The following is a 20568-nucleotide window of genomic DNA, read 5'->3' on the forward strand; positions in this document are numbered from 1 at the left end:
TCCTGCTTTCTCAGCACTCCCAGGTTTTCCCCGCTGTAATCACACACAGCAGACGAGTTTGAAATTCCCCCTCGCCTCTCTCTCTCCCTGTCACCTACTGGCAATGAATAGCTGGCGTCAGGACGCATGAGGAAGCTGCCTCACCTTATTGACACAGTTGATCTTGGCACCGGCGTTCACGAGGATCTGAAGAACGCGCAGATGGCCAAACCAAGCAGAGAGGAGGAGTGCGTTCATTCCAAACTGTGCCAAAGGAAACAGAGCCATTTCCACCCTTCTGGTGATAGCCCGTCCCTTCCCTGCCCCGCCCGCTCCCCCAAACATTGCAGCGGGTCATCGGTCTTCAGAATGTCAAAGGAAATTTGAATGGAGGTAAAAAATAAATAAACAAAGTGTTTCAGTGTTTCCCCATTTTCTGGCCCAGCTCCCTGTCTCCTCACCAGGACCCCGGCTCTGGGTGCAAGCTGCATCAGTGACTGGTAAGCAGCCTTTTGCCTCTAGGCTGGCATCTCATATCCACTGACAGAAAGTTATTCCCGTCTGCTGGCTTGATTTGCTGGGCTCCATTCACTATCTAGCAGACGAGTCCCATAAACCACCAACTGAGCTGGTCCTCCCAGGCAGCCTGGTTCACAGCCTCAGCAGAGAGGTGAAGGATTTCATGGACCTTCTCACCCCTAGTGCTTTGAGACACAGTCAGAAGGAAGCTTGCATGGCTGATGCCCATGCTGCCTCCAAGCCTGATCCCTTGCCTTCTCCCAGCACTACATTAAATGTAGGACAAATCCCCCGGCCCCAACCTCTGCAGACAACCTACAACAGGCTGCAAAGGAGAGTCACACTCATACACTGTCTTTGTCGTCCACCGGGACTTCGTGCTCCAGCAGCAGCCGCACGGCTTGCTCGTTCCCGGCTCCAGCGGCCCAGTGCAGAGCAGTCCTGTCTGTCTGGAAAGGAGGAAAGGGAACGGGAAGGTGGATACAAGCACAGGGTGAAATCCCACTGTAGCGGAGTCAATGGCAATACTCCTATTGCCTCCAAGGGGCCAGGATTTCACCCACGGTGCGTATTCACTCACCACAATGCATCTTGCACCATATGGTACTGTAATGAAACCGAGGACGAAGGGCAAGTGGACACCCGGGATTTTGCAGGTTCAGGGCCAGACCCTGGAATCTAAATGCAGGCAAAGCTCCCATTGCAATGCAAGGACTGTAGGATCGAGCCACTGGGGTCTTTGGGCCAATATAGCTCTATAGTGTGAGGAATCTAAGTCTTTGTTTTAAAAACAAGAGTGAGTTGGAAGTAAGCAGGGGGGAGGGATAGCTCAGTGGTTTGAGCATTGGCCTGGTAAACCCAGGGTTGTGAGTTCAATCCTCAAGGGGGCTATTTAGGGATCTAGGGCAAAAATGTGTCTGGGGATTGGTCCTGCTTTGAGCAGGGGGTTGGCCTGGATGACCTCCTAAGGTCCCTTCCAACCCTGATATTCTATGATTCAAGTAGGACTAATGGTAAATGCATGAGATCTCTCTGAAGGGAAACAAAGTTAGGGACAATCTCAACCTATGGGCTTCAGGGATAATTTTCCAAAGCATTTCTGTAAATATTTGGGAGGGACCCATTTGTTCATGCAGAGCCCCAATGGGTTCTCGTGCTCTGGAATGGGGGCCTGGGCACATATTGGAAAAGCCCACCCATAAAAGGAGTGGTACCGTCCAAAGAACAAGGTGCTCAGATTCTGCACTGAGGAGAGCTATGGCAGAACCTGAATAGAGGGATGGATGGAACAAATCTTTAAGTATGGCCACAAGTCTGAATTCGTTGTGCACGCAAATTTCCCACAACTCTGCTGACCAGTGCAGGGGGAGTCCTGAGTACGTGAGGAGTGTGGGATCAAAGCCTGTCTTTGTAGCTGCAACATACTCTGTGCATCATCACCCAGGGAGACTGAAGCAACCTTCACTAGTAGTAAACCTCCTGAGACTCGACGTCATTTTTAGTTATAGCCCCTCAGAATCACCCTAATCAACTCCTCTCATTCCACAGTGTTCACAGCTTTCAAATCCTTTTAGGCCGTGTGCCGTGGGTGTTTGCGCCATACATGCTGTGAAAGGGTTAATATGGGCCCAAGAGGCCAATTAACCAGGCTGGGTGCTCCTGGAGGATGGGCCAGGCCTAATTAGAGATAAAGTCCAGCTGGGTGAGAGGGGAACTGGTTTTTTCCCCACCAGTTGGCAGGGGGGAGACCAAGATGTGAAGTGAGGTGGAGTGGAGAGTTTCCTCTCTCTGGGAAGCAGCCTGAACAATGCTGAGAGGAGCAGACAGGCTACTCCAGGGGGTGAGCCGGAGCCTGAGTGGGGCCAGGGGCCCTGAGGAGCTGTAGCCTGCCTGAACCCTTGAGTGAGGGGGGAGTGTGCCAGCCCCTGTGCCCACAGGGTTCACCAAGGCACAGAAGCCTGTAGCTAGACAGGGGGTTGGCACAGAGCAGCAGCAGCACGTCTGTGACAAGATGGCTGTCAACTGAGCCTAGCCAGGCTAAAGGTTTGGTTCTGTTTACATGTGTTAGACTTCGGGGAAGGACTCTGTGACCCCAGAAGGGGCCGTTCTTTGCAAAGTGCTGTGGCCGGAGAGCTAGGACACTGTTATGGCTGCAGTAGGCCAAAGGACAGCGGGGGAAACTGAGGCAAAGATGCTCCAGCCAGGAGGGGTCGCGCTGGGGCAGCAACTTTGATACAGGGTGCAACTCTCTGGATTTCAATGCATTGAAGAATGTGCTCTACCATTGACTACTTGGCCCTGGGTTGGTGCTTTTACACTTTGCCCAGAGGAGCAACTAATGAGGAGAGTAACGTTCTTTTGTGTCTGGAGACACAGTTTGGATGTTAACTGGCTGCAGCTCCGAGGGTCCCCTCTGCAGCTAGAAAGCAAAAGGCACCTACATTGTTTTTGGCTTTGACGTTAACCCTTGTCCTGATGAGCTCTTGCATCCTGGCTATGTCGTTCCGCTTTGCTGCATCGTGGAATTCTTTTTCTGAATGAAGCACTGAAGCACGAGAAAAGACAAGACAGGCAATATGGTAAGTGGTGGTGTTGAGCAGAAGCAAGAAGTAATTGCCGTTCCTGCTGAACGTTTCCTGCATCTCACTCACTCATTATAAATGGGCATTAGGAAGGATAATTCACTGGCTAGGTGTCTACCTCTCCTATTGCCTGCTGAAGTCCCAGCCCTCCAGACTTCAGTGTGTGCACAATGCTGCTCCCTGCCGTCCCACATGTACAGAAGCATGAATGCGGCACCCCAGTCCTCTTCCAGCTCCACCGGCTTCTCATCCATTTCAGGAGCCAGACTGAAATTGCCTTCCTGGTTTCAAAACCTGCCTCACGGGCTTGCTCTTGCCTATCTTGTCTCTCCAGTTCCCTTTGGCTCCCACTATCAGTTAGCACTGGCCTCCTCTGTCCCTCCACACAGTCTCCTCCCTGTAGGCGCAAGGGCCTTCTCCTCTGCAGTTTCTGCCATGAAGAACACATCTCCTGTTCTTTGCAAACCTCAGCTGCAAACACATCCATTCTTTCTTTCCCACACATCCCAATCTTGCTCTCCCTCGGCTGTTGTTTGTTCCGTCACTCTGTAATTGTCTTACTACCTTCATTTTGCTGCTGGGGAAACTGAGGCACAGAAAGCTCATGTGATTTGCCCAAGGTCACCTCAGCAGGTCAGCGGTAGAGATGGAAATAAGCCTCCTCCCCTCTTCATCCCCAGTCCCGTATCTCCGCTATAACCCCACGCTTCCTTTTCTAGGAAATGCCACTAATAACACATTAGTTAAGGTTAACCGACACTTCCCATTAGAAGACCCTGTTTCTAATTGCTTATAACTTTGCCAAACTTTTAAGAGTTTAGTCTGAAATATATTGGGGAAAGTTTCAGCAAGAACAGTCCAGCTGCTCTGAGAATGAGATTGGGGGCAAAAATACAGCGTTTTGCCCACGTTCAAAAAATTCTTACAATCATTTGATTGAGAACCTCTAGCGCCTCCATGCTTTGGAGCAGGGGCTTGGAATTTGGCAGGGGGTCACCCTGTTGTCAGGGATGTGCCTTTGAATGTGATCATGTACAGGAACTCCTCACATAACGTTGTAGTTATGTTCCTGAAAAATGCGACTTTAAGCAAAACGATGTTAAGCGAATCCAATTTCCCCATAAGAATTAATGTAAATGAGGCGGTTAGGTTCCAGGGAAATTTTTTTCACCAGACAAAAGACTGTATATATATATGTATATATATATATATATACACACACACACACGCAGTATAAGTTTTAAACAAACAATTTAATACTGGTACACAGTCAGGGCTGGCTCCAGGGTTCTTGGCAAGCTGGTGCCTGGAGCCAGTCCTGTACACAGTGATGATGATTGTGAAGCTTGGTTGAGGTGGAGGAGTCAGAGGGTGGGATATTTCCCAGGGAATGCCTTACCGCTAAATGAACTAGCAATTGACTGAGCCCTCAAGGGTTAATTCTCACAACACTCTACAAGGAAGTGGAAAGGAGGGAGGGCAGACAGAGACACACACACCCTATACATAGAATGATTCCGCCGACGTGCACAGGCAGAAATTGTGGAAAAACAACATTGCTTGCCTCATAACCTAAGTCGTGCAGAACGCAATGCAACCCACAGCCTCAGAAACCACCCTGACATTATCATCAAAGAGGCTGATAAAGGAGGTGCTGTTGTCATCATGAACAGGTCTGACTACCAGAAGGAGGCTGCCAGAAAACTCTCCAATACCAAATTCTACAGGCCACTTTCCTCAGATCCCACTGAGGAATACACTAGGAAACTGCACCATCTACTCAGGACACTCCCTACGCTAACACAGGAACAAATCAACATACCCTTAGAGCCCCGACCGGGGTTATTCTATCTACTACCCAAGATCCACAAACCTGGAAATCCTGGACGCCCCATCATCTCGGGCATTGGCACTCTCACTGAAGGACTGTCTGGATATGTGGACTCCCTACTCAGATCCTACGCCACCAGCACTCCCAGCTATCTCCGTGACACCACTGATTTCCTGAGAAAACTACAATGCATTGGTGACCTCCCAGAAAACACCATCCTAGCCACCATGGATGTAGAGGCTCTCTACACAAACATCCCACACACAGATGGAATACAAGCTGTCAGGAACAGTAACCCTGATGATGACACAGCACAGCTTGTTGCTGAGCTCTGTGACTTTATCCTCACTCACAATTATTTCAAATTTGGTGACAATATATACCTCCAGACCAGTGGCACCGCTATGGGCACCCGCATGGCCCCACAATATACCAACATTTTTATGGCTGACCTGGAACAACGCTTCCTCAGCTCTCGTCCTCTCACGCCCCTTCTCTACCTACGCTACATTGATGACATCTTCATCATCTGGACCCATGGGAAGGAGACCCTGGAAGAATTCCACCATGATTTCAACAGCTTCCACCCCACCATTAACCTCAGCCTGGACCAATCTACACGGGAGGTCCACTTCCTAGACACCCATCCTGGACAATGATCCCTCACTTTCACAGACCTTGGGAGGCAGGCCAGCCCTCGCCCACAGACAACCCGCCAACCTTAAGCATATTCTCACCAGCAACCACGCACCGCACCATAACAACTCTAACTCAGGAACCAACCCATGCAACAAACCTCGATGCCAACTCTGCCCACATATCTATACCAGCAACACCATCACAGAACCTAACCAGATCAGCTACAACATCACCGGCTCATTCACCTGCACGTCCACCAATGTTATATATGCCATCATGTGCCAGCAATGCCCCTCTGCTACATCGGCCAAACTGGACAGTCACTACGCAAGAGGATAAATGGACACAAGTCAGATATCAGGAATGGCTAGGGTTACCATTCGTCTGGATTCTGCCGGACATGTCCAGCTTTTTTGAGTTAAAAATAGCGTCTGGGGGGAATTTGTAAATGTCCGGACTTCCCCCCCATGCAGAACGCGCGCAGCTGACAGGGCAGCCGGCCGTATCGTGCCACTCGCACGGGGCTCCGGCAGCCAGAGCCCTTCCTCCATTTCCCGCTCCTCTCCCCTGCAACTTGAGACCACTCCCCTCCTCTCTCTCCCTCCCCCTCCCTCCCTGCATTCGCAGATCGCCGGCCGGCCTTTCGCCTCGGGCCTCCGGCAGTCTGGAGCTCCGACCCTGCTCCCCTCCCCCTGCTGCCGAGCGCGCTGCTCTGCAGCACAGTAAGGGGGCCGGGGGTCAGAGAAGCAGCAGGGAGGTTCTGGAGGGGGCAGTCAAGAGACAGGGAGCAGGGGGAGGGTTGGATGGGTCAGGAATTCGGGGGTGGGGCTGTCTGGGGGTTTGGGGTGTAAGGTTTTGGGCAGTCAGAGTACAGGTGAGGGGGGGGTCTCAGGAGGGGGCTGTCAGGGGGCAGGAGTGGGGAGAGGGATCGGAGCGGTCAGGGGACAGGGAGCAGAGGGGTTTAGATGGGTTGGGAGTTCTGGGGGGGGCTGTCAGGGGGTGGGGAGTGGTTGGATGGGGCGTGGGAGTCCCTGGTGTCTGTCTGGGGGTGGGGGTGTGGATAAGGGTTGGGGCAGTCAGGGGACAGGTAAGGGGTAGGGTCCTAGGGGGCCAGTTAGGATGGGGGGAAGGTCTCAGGAGGGGGCAGTCAGGGGACAAGGAGTGGGGGGGGGGTTGGGTGTTCTGAGGGGGCGGGAAGTGGGAGGGAGTGGAAGGGGCAGGGGCGGGGCTAGGGCAGGACGGGGACGGGGCTCGGGCGGGGCTCCTCCCATCATCTTTTTTAATTGTTGAAATATGGTAACCCTAGGAATGGCAATATACAAAAACCTGTAGGAGAACACTTCAACCTCCCTGGCCACACAATAGCAGATGTAAAGGTAGCCATCTTACAGCAAAAAAACTTCAGGACCAGACTCCAAAGAGAAACTGCTGAGCTCCAGTTCATTTGCAAATTTGACACCATCAGATCGGGATTAAACAGACTGTGAATGGCTTTCCAACTACAGAAGCAGTTTCTCCACCCTTGGTATTCATACCTCAACTGCTAGCAGAGGACCTCACCCTCCCTGATTGAACTAACCTCGTTATCTCCATACTGATTTATACCTGCCTCTGGAAATTTCCATTACTTGCATCAGAAGAAGTGAGGTTCTTACCCACGAAAGCTTATGCTCCCAATACTTCTGTTAGTCTCAAAGGTGCCACAGGACCCTCTGTTGCTTTTTACAGATTCAGACTAACACGGCTACCCCTCTGATACTTGACACCCTGTGTGTCAGAGAAAAAATGCGCATTTCCCCTTTAAATAGCTGACCCCAGGCTTAAGTACACTGCCTTGTTAATTACATCAGCTTGCTGAGACCTGAGACCGCAGCTACTGCCTAGAAGCTCCCTTCCTCCCTCCTGTGTCCCCCCTGCTTTATGGAAGATGGGGTAAGCAGGGTGCAGGAGCGGGGGGAGGGGGAGACACCCTGACATTAGCCCCTCTCTTCCCCCCTCCCCCCGTATAGCAAGCAGGAGTCTCTGGGAGCAGCTCCAAGGCAGAGGGCAGGAGCAGCACATGGCAGTGGGGCGAGGGACAGCTGCTGTACAGGGAACTTAGGGGACTGGGGTCTGGGGAGCTGATAGAGGGAGCTGATGGGAGGCTGCTGGTCCACCCTGGTTCCAACCACCCACCAGCTAGCTGCAACGGGCTGCTCTTCCTGCAAGCAGCGGACAAAACAGGCGGCTGCCAAGTGACTTAGAAGGGAGCATTTCACAACTTTAAACGAGCCTGTTCCCTAATTGATCAGCAACTTAACATCGAAACAACGTTAACCGGGATGACTTTAAGTGAGGAGTTCCTGTAGTTAAAGACTGTATCATAGGCACATGTAGGGGCTGAATTAAGGTTGCACGGGCAACCTTAATACTGGCGTATCCTAACCTCTGAGTGCTTGACTTCGCAACCTTGACGTTCTTTTAATGTAGTTTTCAGATGTAATTAAAATAGAAAGCGACTGCTTTTTATTGACACCTGGGCTCCTTTAGACTGCTGTAAAGAGGTCTTAAAGTGAGTGTAAATTTCAGTTATGTTCACTCTAAGGCCTCTTTATATGGCCAGATCAAAGTTAAGGGGCCTTAGGATTAATAAGAATCTGGCCCCTTGTCTTAATTAAACAGTAACTGCTTTAGGGCGAACATGAGTCAGCAGCATGGCATTGTACAGAGAGGTTCCTTATGTATCTCCTAGCATGGGCAGGGACTAGTTTTTAAATCTGTTAATAGACTATGGTTATTGCGAACGTCACTTCTGCTAAGAATAACTGCACTAATCCTGCAGCGCTAGGAGCGAGTTAAGTGGCTTTACTTTTCAGACGGGGCACTGGGTTAACACATCACACCGGTTCCCTGCTTTGTGGAATAACACACCGGTTGCCTGCTAACTAATGACATCAAACCCCAGTTCTGGATTCTGCCTCTTTCCAGAGTGTTTGACAGAGACGCTCTACAGCTGGATTTGTATCGAGGAAACATTTGGGGCCGTTTTGCAGAGGGTTTTTTTTCCCTTGATCAGATTCTGTCTCTGCCCCTGCTCTTCCAATGGAACTCCTCTGACAAGTTACTAATTCAGACACTAAACCCGTTTCAGCAGATTGTGGTCCAGCTTGGCCGCTCTGCACTGTTCTTTTGCCCCTTAATAGTACAGTGAAAACGCTTAGTATAGAGTGATGGTCTCAACGGCCCACCTTGCCATCCTTCTGCTATTCGGGATTCACAGTTTTCTGGGGGCTGCTTTTTTCACTTCAGATGCAGATGTTGCCTCGTGAACTTCCTCGTCAGAGGCCAGATCATCCCCTCTGACATTGATGGACAAGGAATCCACCTCAAATCTATTGTACAGCAGCCTCCCCTCAAAACCCCCCTTCCCTGAACTCTGCACTGTTCGAGTCCCGCTAGCTGGCTGAGCAGGAATGGGACTGAGCCATGAGCATCAGCTTCCACTCTGTACCTCCTCCCACCTGGACAGGGGGAACAAGTTCTGGGCTCAAGTTTTCACGTGTTCCATCTCCAGACCTGGACCATTGTTCCAAATGGGTTTAATCTTGAATTTGGGACTAGGTTTTCCATCACAATTAGTGTGATGTTACCATTTTCTTCCCTGTCTTTCCACCTACTTTCCCCTGTCTTCTTACAATGGACAGCGGACTCAGGACATGCATGTCAGCAAGAAGAAAAGAGGAAGATGAAGGATGTGGTAGGCCAGTATTTGCCCATCCAAGAATCCACCCAAGGAAGTGTGAATTCTCTGATGCATCTGCACAGCACAAGGACCATGTAACTAACTCAGTGTCCAGCTTAACTTTTGGGAAGATCTGTGTTGACAGACCTGGCGAAAGGTTGGGTTTTCTAACGTTTCTGTTAGTCAAATCAAGCATGGTCAGGTTTTAACCGGCTCTTGAGTCTTCATGTGGTTCGTGAATTATACCTCTTTGCTCCTAGAATGTGCCTCATTCTGGCTTTCAAATACAAATGGGGATTTCTAGTCCTTGCTTTACCTTTGACGGCAATGACCACCTTTCTAATTCTCTGAATGGTATTGTCCAAAGAATAATAGGAGGTTAGACAATCCTGCATAGTCCCAACAGCGAGCCCTGAAGTGATAGTCAAGGGAGAATCCTAGACAATAGTTAGAATAAACACACAAGTGAGGGATCCCAGAAGCCCTTACTCAGGTAAATTATCCTTACGCTCCTAGGCAATCCTACTGACTGCCATGGAATTACCTCTGTCCTAGGACTTCTCAGGCATGACCTGCTTTGAATAACTGGGCATCACATTTGGAAATAGAAAAATCTAATTTATACCTTGCTCATAACTAACTGTCAAGGCACGCTCCTTAGTTGTTGGGAATGTCAGAATTTCAGATGGACAATGTCATTTATGATTCATTCTAGTCAACATTTGTTCAGGCGTCACCTAGAAACTCATCCCCAGCTCTTAATACCAGCAAGTTTCCTTGTCTTGTCATTTACAGCACTATATCTGTGGATGGATAATAGTTCTTGGATTCCTGCTTTTATTGCATCCATTAAACAATTGGCTATAGCTGTCTGTGGTATAACAGAAAAGGTAAGAGAACAGATGTTGTCAAACACTACAGATAAGCAATATTTGTATTCGTCAACTACCATATGTCACTATTACATGTGTAATAGAGTATGTAGTTTAATGCCTTATAGAAAGCTATGATCAACCTTACAACGAATGCAATAAAAACAGGAGTCTGGGGAAATGTACATGCCATTATATAATGAAACCAATAGCAACAAAACAGCAAGAAATCTCTAGCCAGTGTATCTGTAGGTTAACAGGGTTACCTTCATCCTCCCAGACCCTTCCCATTTATTTATTAAAGCAACTTGTCTTACATTAGATTATAAACACTTTGGGGCAGGGGTGATGTCGTCTGATACATTTGTACAGCACTTAACTAGTGGGGTCCTGATCGGCGCTTTTGGGCATTACTGCAATACAAGCAATAAACAGTAACCGGCCAGTTTCAGTGTTACAAACTAATACTCAGTGTCTGACAGCATGTGAGGGTAAAGTTTGAGAGATTTCCAAGTCACACATGAGAGAGACAGACAGTGCCCTACCAGCGAAACGGCTACAAACGTGTCAGAAATTGGTTCAAATCAATTTAGCATACGAAGCACTTCAGCTTTCTAGTTTTGCTTATTTTGGGGCACGACAAAAGCCTTTTTTTATGAAGCAGCGTGACCTTCAGAGCTCTGCTTTTGGGGATGTAACGTGGACGAATCATACTCTGTGTAAGGAGCTTGTCCTCTAACCCCATCTCGCTTAACTGACCGTCAAGCCAAAGAGATGCACAGCAGGGCAGATGGCGGAACCGGATGGATGGTTTTGACAAATCTGCTGCATGGCTGAGCGCTGGGGATTTTAAAGGCAGATGATAATGGTAGCTGGGCCGGCTCTCGGCACCAGCGTTCCAAGCATGTGCTTGGGGTGGCACTTCGTAAGGGGCGGCATTCCGGCCCTTTGGGGGCTCTTTGGGGCAGCAAAAAACCTGGAGCCGGCCCTGAATGGTAGAAATATTGGGCCGAATCCTCAATTTCTGTAAATGGATGTAGCTCCATTGACTTCACTTCTGTTTTACATCAGCAGAGGGTGCATAGTGAATGCTAACACAATCGAACTGCAAGAGAGCTTCAGCTTTAAAAATGTCCCCATGCTAACTATATATACACATTCATATATATAGTGTATTTTATATTATATATACAGTCTGTGCGTACATCTATATATATGGTGTGTGTGTATATATATTCTCTTTCTCTAGATTATATTATAAACCTTGCCAAGATTTTAAATCAACAGAGCCACGATTAACACAAAGCTGAATGTGGAACAGTAGTATCCCGGAGGGGATGGCCCTGCTGCTCCCACTGAAGACAAGGGGAGTCTCGGCACTGGCTTCAGTCGTCATAGAAGCAGGATTATCCCTACCCTGTTAGATCAGGTATGTCAATGAGGCAGTTGTTTCCATACCACATGGGCATTTCACCAAAGTGGCAATACCAGCATTACTTGGAAAGATGGGGGTAGCTTACATGAATTGTTAATGCTGCTGATTACACATAGAGTGCCCTGCTGCAGATGTTCATTTCTGTATATCAGCGTAAATTCTACTGCACCCCAGAATTCAGTAACTCGGGAATATGAATTCTGTTATCCCAAACTATGCTCAAAATAATCTGAACAATTTAACATCAGTGCACTTGCACAAAGCTTATTGGGCAAGAGATTTTGAAAAACAGCACAGGAAAGTTGTGGGCAAACGTTAAAATAACGATCTTTGTTTTATTTAAATCAATGGAACACAAAGAAGATCATTTATTGCTGTTACTGCAGCCTTGCAGTGTTATCATCACTCCATGCTGGGCTTAGAGGGATCATAAATTAGGATGTGATGACAATAGGATGACGATTGTTATTAAATATACCATCACAGAAGTGCATGATGCTTTACAGAAAATAAAAAACAGAAAAGATCCCTGTCCAGATTTTACAAAGCCTCTGTATGAATGGAATTTTCTGAGGTTTCTTTCGTTCAAACCATCACCTGCTTTGGTTGGTTTGGAGACCTAAGACCCAAAAGCTGACACTGACTATAAATAAAAATGAAAACTGACCAGTTTCGTTTCAGTAGCCAAACTGAGAGAAATGCAAAAGTAAGGAAATCAAAAAAATTGTGCAAAGTAAATTAGATGCTTAAAATTCTGTTTCAATCGTCTAATATGTTAGTAATACGAGTGAGGAAAATTTAAAACTATAGTCCGAATCACACTTGCCTTACTGTTCATGCATTGAGAATGATCTCAAAACCAATCCAATTCCATATAAAAGATGTATGCAATTCCCACTTGCTACAGTGGGGTGAATTAAGATTTGAGTTTCATTGCTTCCAAATTTCCTATCTAATGGTTTGTGGCTTTCAGCCAGACCCTGAGTGTAACTTGGAGTGTCACCTTTATTTATAATGCATGGAACACGCAGTATCTACAAGGTGCTCTACAGAGCCCATAAGAATGGGCCTGTTTTTCTAACGTTTCCTGTAAAAATAAAATATTAAAAAAATAACATCCCTGATTTCACCCAGTGGGCCAAATTGCCGTCACTCACCCCAGTGTACAGTAAAGCTAGAGCTAAACTCTTGACTCTAAAGGAAATAGTGCAGATTTATGCTGACGTAACTGAGGGCAGAATTTGGTCCAGAACTGTCTGAAGAGCCATTCTGAAAGAGCATCCAAAATAGAAACTGCAGGGAAACTCCTGCTCTGTAAAACTCATCCTAAATCCCTAGGGACTTCAACACGCAAACCTGACTTACCTGGGACACATTCAAATACTATAGAAAACCCTCAAGAATGGATTGACAAATTATGACAATTCACTTCCATTTTTTACAGTCTAATGACAAACAGGAACATAATAATAATAAATAAAAATGGTACCACTCGCACAGTAATCCCTGGTCTTATTTTCATGTTCATTCATTTATGAATGAAACCCAAAGGGCAGGTTTCTTAAATAATTTCCAGAGTCTCAACTTTGGCAAAGTTCCCTTTCCCACCTAAAAGCTAACAATAGTTTGCATAGGAGTAAAAGAGTCCATCCTCTTCCAAATGGGTTTTATTTTAAAAATATTTGCCTTTCCTGTTAATGATGGGTTCCCCCCGACCCCATTTGATTTCACCTGTGTGTGCGTGTCAGCTGAGTGTGTCTGAGTGATCCTGCTGAGTGTGTGTGAATGAGTGTGTGAGCTGGCTGAGTTCATCTCTGTTTGTGAATATGAGTGTGAGCTTGCTAAGTGTGCATGTGTGTCTGTGTGAGCTTGCTGAGTGTTTGTGTGAGCTTGCTAAGCGTGTGTGAGTGAATATGATTGTGTACTCTTGCTGAATGTGTCTCTCTCTGTATCTGTGTAGGCTTTCTGAGTGTGTCTGTCTGTGTACATGAGTGTGTGCGCTTGCTGAGTGTGTCTGTGTGAGCTTGCTGAGTGTGACAGTGTGTATGTATTTGTGTGAGCTTGCTGAGTGTCTGAGCGTGAATGAATATGAGAGAGTGAACATGAGTGTGTTTGTGTGTGAACATGAGTTTGTGCTCTTGCTGAGTGTGTGTCTCTGTGTGGGCTTGCTGAGTGTGTCAGCGGGTATGTGTTTCTCTCTGTGAGCTTGCTGAGTGTCTGTGCGTGAATGAATGTGTGTGTACTCTTGCTGAGTGTGTCTGTGTGACCCTGAGTGTGAGCTGGCTGAGGGTGTCTCTATATCTGTGTGCTCTTGCTGAGTGTGTCAATGTGTGAACATGTGTGTGCTCTTGCTGAGTGTGTCTCTGCATCTGTGTGCTCTTGCTGAGTGTGTGTGTATTTTATAAACGTGTGTGAGCTGGCTGAAGGTGTCTGTGTGTGAACACGAGTGTGAGCTGGCTGAGGGTGTCTGTGTGTGAACATGAGTGTGTGAGCTCGCTGAGTGTGTCTCTGTATCTGTGTGCTCTTGCTGAGGGTGTCTGTGTGTGAACACGAGTGTGAGCTGGCTGAGTGTGCATGTGCGTGTCCGCACGTACGCTCCATGGAGCCATGCCCCGTTTCCCATCCCACCGCCCCGGCGCCCACCCCCGTCCCGCCGGCAGAGCAGCCCCGGGACGCCGGGCGGCAGAGGCGGGTCCCACTCACAGATCTCCTCCTCGGACACCAGCCCGTCCTCCATGCTGCAGCCGCCGGAGCGCCCGGGCTGGGCTCCTCAGCGCCGCGGCATCGCTCGCTCGCTCGGGTCCCAGCTGCCCCCGGCCCGGCGGGGATCCGCGCCCCGGCTCCGGCGAGCCCTCAAGCCCCCGGCATGATCCGGGTCCGCCGCGCCGCGCCGCTCGCTGCTGCTGCTGCTGCACGGAGCCCGGCAGCTGCCAGCGGCTTTGTTGCTAAGATGGTGTCAAATGACATTCCCCAGCCGTGCCGCCTGCGCGCCCCCGGGCTCCTCCCCAGCCAGAGCCGGAGAGACGCCCCCAAACCCCCCACCCGCTGCACCGCCCTCGGGAGCAGAGCCCCCCACTGCTGCTTCAGTGCGGGGTGGCTGGGAAGTGGCCCAATCATGGGTCACCCTCCTCCTCCCGCCGGGAGGAAATCAAATCAGGAACCCCAAGCAGGCGGACTAGAGTGACTAGACGGACACCCCTGGAGAGCTTCGCCCTGTCCAACAAGGCCTGTGCCCAGCCACGCCCGCGTGGAAGGATTAGTTTTTTACTGGTAAATGTTGGTAACCGTTGTTTTCCCCGTGCCCAAAACGGGAGGGAAAATATTTCCATTCATAATAATTGCGATGTACAGACAGAAAAAGGCTGGGTCTGTCCGGAACTTATTGGCATTTGATTTGAGGACATGTACTATGGGCTGGTCGACACGACCGCTTAAAAAGTTACCAGGGCCGATGAGAGGTGGGGCCCGGCGGTCCGGAAGGGGGCCCGACTTCCCCGGCTTCATCGGCCTGTTTAGCCGGTCCACCCTTGCTACGGGGCCCAAAAATTTTTTTTCACCGGGGCCCGAACCCGCTCTCGGCGGCCCTGAAAGTTACGTTGCTCGGGGGTGTGAAAAAACCACCCCCCGTTGCGACATAAGTTACATTGACTTAAAGCGGTGTCCACACTGCGATATGCCAGTGGGAGACACTCTCCTGCCAACGTCATTTCCGCCTCTCGTTGAGTAATTACTTAGACGGGAGCGCGCTCTCCCGTCAACATGATGCGTCTTCACCAGACAGGCTACATCGGCTCCGCTTTAGCGCGATCATGAAGACAAGCGCTTTGTCTGTTTTGCCGTGGGATGTTGGCGATTAGGTGTTTTAAGGATTATACACATCAACGTCTACCTGTCGGGAAAGAATTGTTGCCTGACAGCTTCCTCATTATTTCCCGCAACTGTGACAATGTAAATCAACAAACATGCTTAAAAATAAACACCCCGATTTTCTGTCAAAATGATAAAGAAATAAAAATCGGATTCTGCCAAGCATACTCATATGCTTTCTCTTTCGTGTCTGAGCCTGCTGTCAGAGCCCAGTACCCCGTTCATAGCCCCGCTGCGTCAGTTATGAATGTAAAAAAATTGCTTGAGCCCAGCACTTCTTTCATTACAAATTAAGCACTGCACTAGAACTGGGAGAACATTTTTGTCCAAAACTTTCTTTTAGTGAAAAATGTAGGTTTGGTGACTCTGAAATTTCACCAAATTGTTTCAGTCAAAAAGAAAAAAAATCAGAGACAATCAAAATGTTTGGTTAGCCTTTTTCTAAACAAAACATGTTGATTTTTTGGTTTGAAAGTTTTGGTTTCAAAGTTGTCTTTAATTTTATTTGATTTAAAAAAAAAACCACTTTAAATGGTTGAAATTGCAATGAAACCTTTCGATCTTGTTGAAATGAATCGTTTCGTTTGACCCAAAATGATTTTTTTTGACTTTCTGATTCACCAAATATTTGGAAAATTTCATGTTCAGTCCTAGAATTGCTGTGTACAGTTGCTCTTGCCACATATCATCTCAGAGGTCAATGATGGGCCAAATGACCCTGTAGGATAGGCTGCGTTGATCCTTGGAGTGCTGCAAGTACTGGTGATTCAGTAGGTAACCTCTGAATCAATACCCCTGCTTACTGTAAGGGGATACTCTGCTAACGGAGGTCATTAACGATCTACGGCACTTCTTGGAAGAACAAGGCTGTTAACCCGTGTCCTGGCCAAGTCACAGCTGGTGATTACATGCTACCTTCCTAAATTGCCTCGGCAGTTTCAGTTAGATATGGAATCTTCACTTCCTGTCCTAAACTGTTGAGCAGTGCCTGCTGTATGTTGTTAATCAATTGCCATCACAGAGGTGGCTGCATTTCAATGGGGGATTAAATCATTTCTTTGGAGGGTTTGTATAGTAGCTTGTAAAGCATTTTAGAATCCTTCAAGATCCCAAATCATCATGCCTGATTTAAATCTGGGGATTTGAATTCATCTCCCAACCCCAGTATTCAGAGGGGTTTGGATTCAAGGTCCTGCTTTTGACCCATTTCTAGTTACACCCCCCACGGCAAAATGTTGAAAAATCTGCAGCCTTGTTGCTTCCCCCAACTTTTCCCCAACGGGGGTTTTTACTGGAGGAGATCACATGACTTCCTATTCTTGCCTGTCTTCTCACAATCTCTCTTCTCCCCCATATCTTCTCTATGTTCCTTCCTCTTCTTGTCTACGAAAATTCTTATAACGGAATTCTAAAACTCAGCCACGCTGCAGTCCAGCCAGACCCTCTCTGGTGGCTGTACCATTCCTTGTCATTGCCCGGAAGATGAGCTTCAGGAAGGACATGGACTAAGGTGAGGGAAGAGTTAGGAGATGTATTTGGAAAAAGGCAAATATAGTGCCCATCTTTAAAAAAGAGAAGAAGGAGAACGTGGGGAACTACAGATCGGTCAGCTTCACCCCAGTCCCTGGAAAAATCATGGAGCAGGTCCTCAAGGAAACCATTTTGAAGCACTTGGATGAGAGGAAGGTGATCAGGAACAGTCAACATGGATTCACCAAGGGCAAGTCATGCCTGACCAACCCAATTGCCTTCTATGATGAGATAACTGGCTCTGTGGATATGGGGAAAGCAGTGGACATGATATATCTTGACTTTAGCAAAGCTTTTGATACGGTCTTACAGTATTCTTGCCAGCAAGTTAAAAAAGTATGGATCGGATGAATGGTCTATAAGGTGGATAGAAAGCTGGCTAGATTGTCGGGCTCAGCGGGTAGCTCGATGTCTAGTTGGCAGCTGGTATCAAGTGGGGTGCTCCAGAGGTCGGTCCTGGGGCCGGTTTTATTCAACATCTTCATTAATGATCTGGATGCACCCTCAGCAAGTTCACAGATGACACTAAGCTAAGGGGAGAGATAGATACACTGGAGGGTAGGGATAGTGTCCAGAGTGACCTAGACAAATTGGAGGATTAGGCCAAAAGAAATCTGATGAGGTTCAACAAGGATAAGTGCAGAGTCCTGCACTTAGGACGGAAGAATCCCATGCACTGCTACAGGCTGGGGACTGACTGGCTAAGCAGCAGGTCTGCAGAAAAGGACCTGGGGATTACAGTGGATGAGAAGCTGGATATGAGTCAGCAGCGTGCCCTTGTTGCCAAGAAGGCTAATGGCATATTGGGCTGCATTAGTAGGAGCATTGCCAGCAGACTGAAGGAAGTGATTATTCCCCTCTATTCAGCACTGGTGAGACCACATCTGGAGTATTGCATCCAGTTTTGGGCCTCCCACTATAGAAAGAATGTGGACAAATTGGAGAGAGTCCAGCGGAGGTCAACGAAAATGATCAGGGGGCTGGGGCACATGACTTATGAGGAGAGGCTGAACTGGGGAACTGGGCTTGTTTAATCTGCAGAAGAAAAGAGTGAGGGGGGATTTGATAGCAGCCTTCAACTACCTGAAGGGGGGTTCCAATGAGAATGGAGCTCGGCTGTTCTCAGTGGTGGCAGATGACAGAACAAGGAGCAATGGTCTCAAATTGCAGTGTGGGAGGTCTAGGTTGGATATTTGGAAACACTATTTCACTAGGGAGGTTGTGGAATCTCCATTCTTAGAGGTTTTTAAGGCCCAGCTTGACAAAGCTGTGGCTGGGATGATTTAGTTGGGGTTGGTCCTGCTTTGAGCAGGGGATTGCACTAGATGACTTCCTGAGGTCTCTTCATACCCTAATGTTCTATAATTCTATTATTTGTTTTTTTAAAGAGAAAATAGACTCAGTCGGCAAATTCACTCTGGTGCAGTTCCATGATTTCACTGGAGTGTCCCAACATAGCCATTTCTTTAAAACTTCAGTCAGCCAACTGAGAGACGTCGACTCTTCAGAGAACAAAGATTTACCAGAGAAGGTATTTTTAGTTTTCTGATACAAAGTCGATCACTGCAGCTTTGAAGCTCCTAGGAGGCCCATTGGTGCAGATTCATTAGTTTGTATAATATGTTTTCAGTGGTGAGTGAAGAGCTTGATTTGCTTGAACTTTTTGTCCTGGTGCTGCCATTGTGGCTCAGAACATCTCGTTCAGGGGGTTTATGTAAGATGTATCATGGTTAGGCAAGGGTAGTTTTATTGTATTTCTTCTCTGGTTTATCAGCTAACATTGGTGCCCTGCGTGTTGGGTGCTATGCAAACATTGGCTCTGATCCTCCAGAGAGCGATGCATGTGTTTAAAGCTATGTGCTAGGAGTAGACCCATTAACTTCATAACCCCAGTGTGTGGTGGGAACACAGATCTAAATCTTTGCAGGATAGGGGCTGTAGAACAGGAGATGGCCCCTGCCCTGAAGAGCTGACAATCTACAAAGACAAGGCAGGCTGAGACAAGCTGCAGATAAGAATTCAACACTGCCTGCCCCCAGCGTTCAAAATCATGTATCAGACCCCCACATCCCTCAACAATTATGAGATTGGCTTAAGAATTGAGAGATTTTATTTTTAAAATGGGGATTTTTTTATTTGCCATCCAGTTTCTGAGCCTTTTGGGGTCCTGTCTTCATGTCGAGGGCTAGAAACTTAGTTTTCTTTTTCTTTTTTAAACAAACTGAGACTCTCATATAATCATATGACTCCAAGAGCTGGGGCTTTAAGGAAAAAGTGTGGCCTAGCAGATAGAGCAATGGCCTAGACAAGGGGTAGGCAACCTTTCTGAAATGGTATGTCGAGTCTTCATTTATTCACTTTAATTTAAGGTTTCGCGTGCCGGTAATACATTTTAACGTTTTTTAGAAAGTCTCTCTCTATAAGTCTGTATTATATAACTAAACTATTGTTGTATGTAAAGTAAACAAGGTTTTCAAAATGTTTAAGAAGCTTCATTTAAAATTAAATTAAAATGCTGATCTTACGCCGCCAGCCTGCTCAGCCTGCTCAGCCTGCTGCCAGCCTGGGGTTCTGTTCACCTAGGCTGGCAGCGGGCTGAGCAGGGCCTGCGGCCGGGATGCTGACTGGCAAGGGGCTGGCAGCCGGGACTCCAGACCTGGGGGGTGGGGTTTCAAGGGTCAGGGCAGAGGGCTGGGGGGTGTGGGGGGGTGTAGGGCAGAAGGCTGGGTGTGTGTGGGGGTTCAGGGGTCAGGGCAGAGGGATGGGGGGTGTGGAGGTGCATGGCAGAAGGCTGTGTGTGGGGCGGGGGGTCAGGGCTGAGGTTCTCGGCTCGTGGGGGTGCTCCCAACCCCCTGCCCTGAGTGGCTCATGGCAGGGCTGGAAGGGATATGCCCTGTTTCACCCCCTTCCCCCAGGTCCCGTCCCTACTTCTTCTCTGCCTCCTCTATGGAGCAGTGAGGACACTGCCACTCCTCCCCCTCCCCCTCGCAAGGGCGATCAGCTGATCGGTGCAGGGAGAGGGAGGGGGAGGAGGACGGGCAGGAAAGCACCACGCTGGGGGAAGAAGCGGGGGAGGGGAAGAAGCTTGGCTGCCGCAGGACCAAGCTTCTGCCTCCTGCCCCCGCAGGGGAGAGCAGTGGGCAGGGGGGCTGAGTGGGGCTGGGTGGGGCTGGGGGACGGGACTTCGGCAGCGTGCCACTCAAAATCGGCTTGTGTGCCGTGTTTGGCACGCATGCTGTAGGTTGCCGACCCCTGGCTTAGACTCTGAAGAACTGACTTCTATTACCAGTTTTGCCACTGGCCTGCTGGTTGACTTTGGGCACATCACGTCACTGCCCCGTGCCTCAGTTTCCCCATCTGTAAAATGGGGATAATGACTCTGCCCGCCATTGTACAGCACTTTGAGATCCACTGATTAAAAGTGCCAGATAAGAGTTAGGGATTATTAGTATTGTGAGCCAGTGGGTAAAATGGTAAGAGTTGGCAACCGTGATTTTAATGTGTAAGTTACAATTTCTGCCCCGTTTCACATGCACAGAACAGTCTCCCATAGCCAATTCTCCTGTGTTGTTGGTGATCCCCCACACTGCCTT

At 48.4% G+C, this 20568-nt stretch overlaps 1 protein-coding gene across 2 annotated transcripts in view; it reads right to left on the reverse strand.

The window, feature by feature from the left end:
• Window positions 1-14529, reverse strand: part of ANKDD1A (ankyrin repeat and death domain containing 1A) — a 34579-nt gene extending 20050 nt beyond the window's left edge. The window contains exons 1-4 of one of the 2 annotated variants that reach the window (XM_054042291.1): window positions 14282-14529; window positions 2940-3043; window positions 849-947; window positions 145-243 (exon numbers count right to left, since the gene is read on the reverse strand). In XM_054042291.1, the coding sequence (XP_053898266.1) occupies window positions 145-243; window positions 849-947; window positions 2940-3043; window positions 14282-14315 (336 nt within the window). In that variant the 5' untranslated portion in view covers window positions 14316-14529. Of the gene's footprint in view, window positions 1-144; window positions 244-848; window positions 948-2939; window positions 3141-14281 lie in introns of those variants that run through there. The other variant, XM_054042290.1, reaches the window with a different exon arrangement.
• Between the last annotated feature and the right edge of the window lie 6039 nt (window positions 14530-20568).

The sequence above is a fragment of the Malaclemys terrapin genome, chromosome 10 (assembly GCF_027887155.1).
Source record: "Malaclemys terrapin pileata isolate rMalTer1 chromosome 10, rMalTer1.hap1, whole genome shotgun sequence".
Lineage (NCBI taxonomy): Eukaryota > Metazoa > Chordata > Testudines > Emydidae > Malaclemys > Malaclemys terrapin.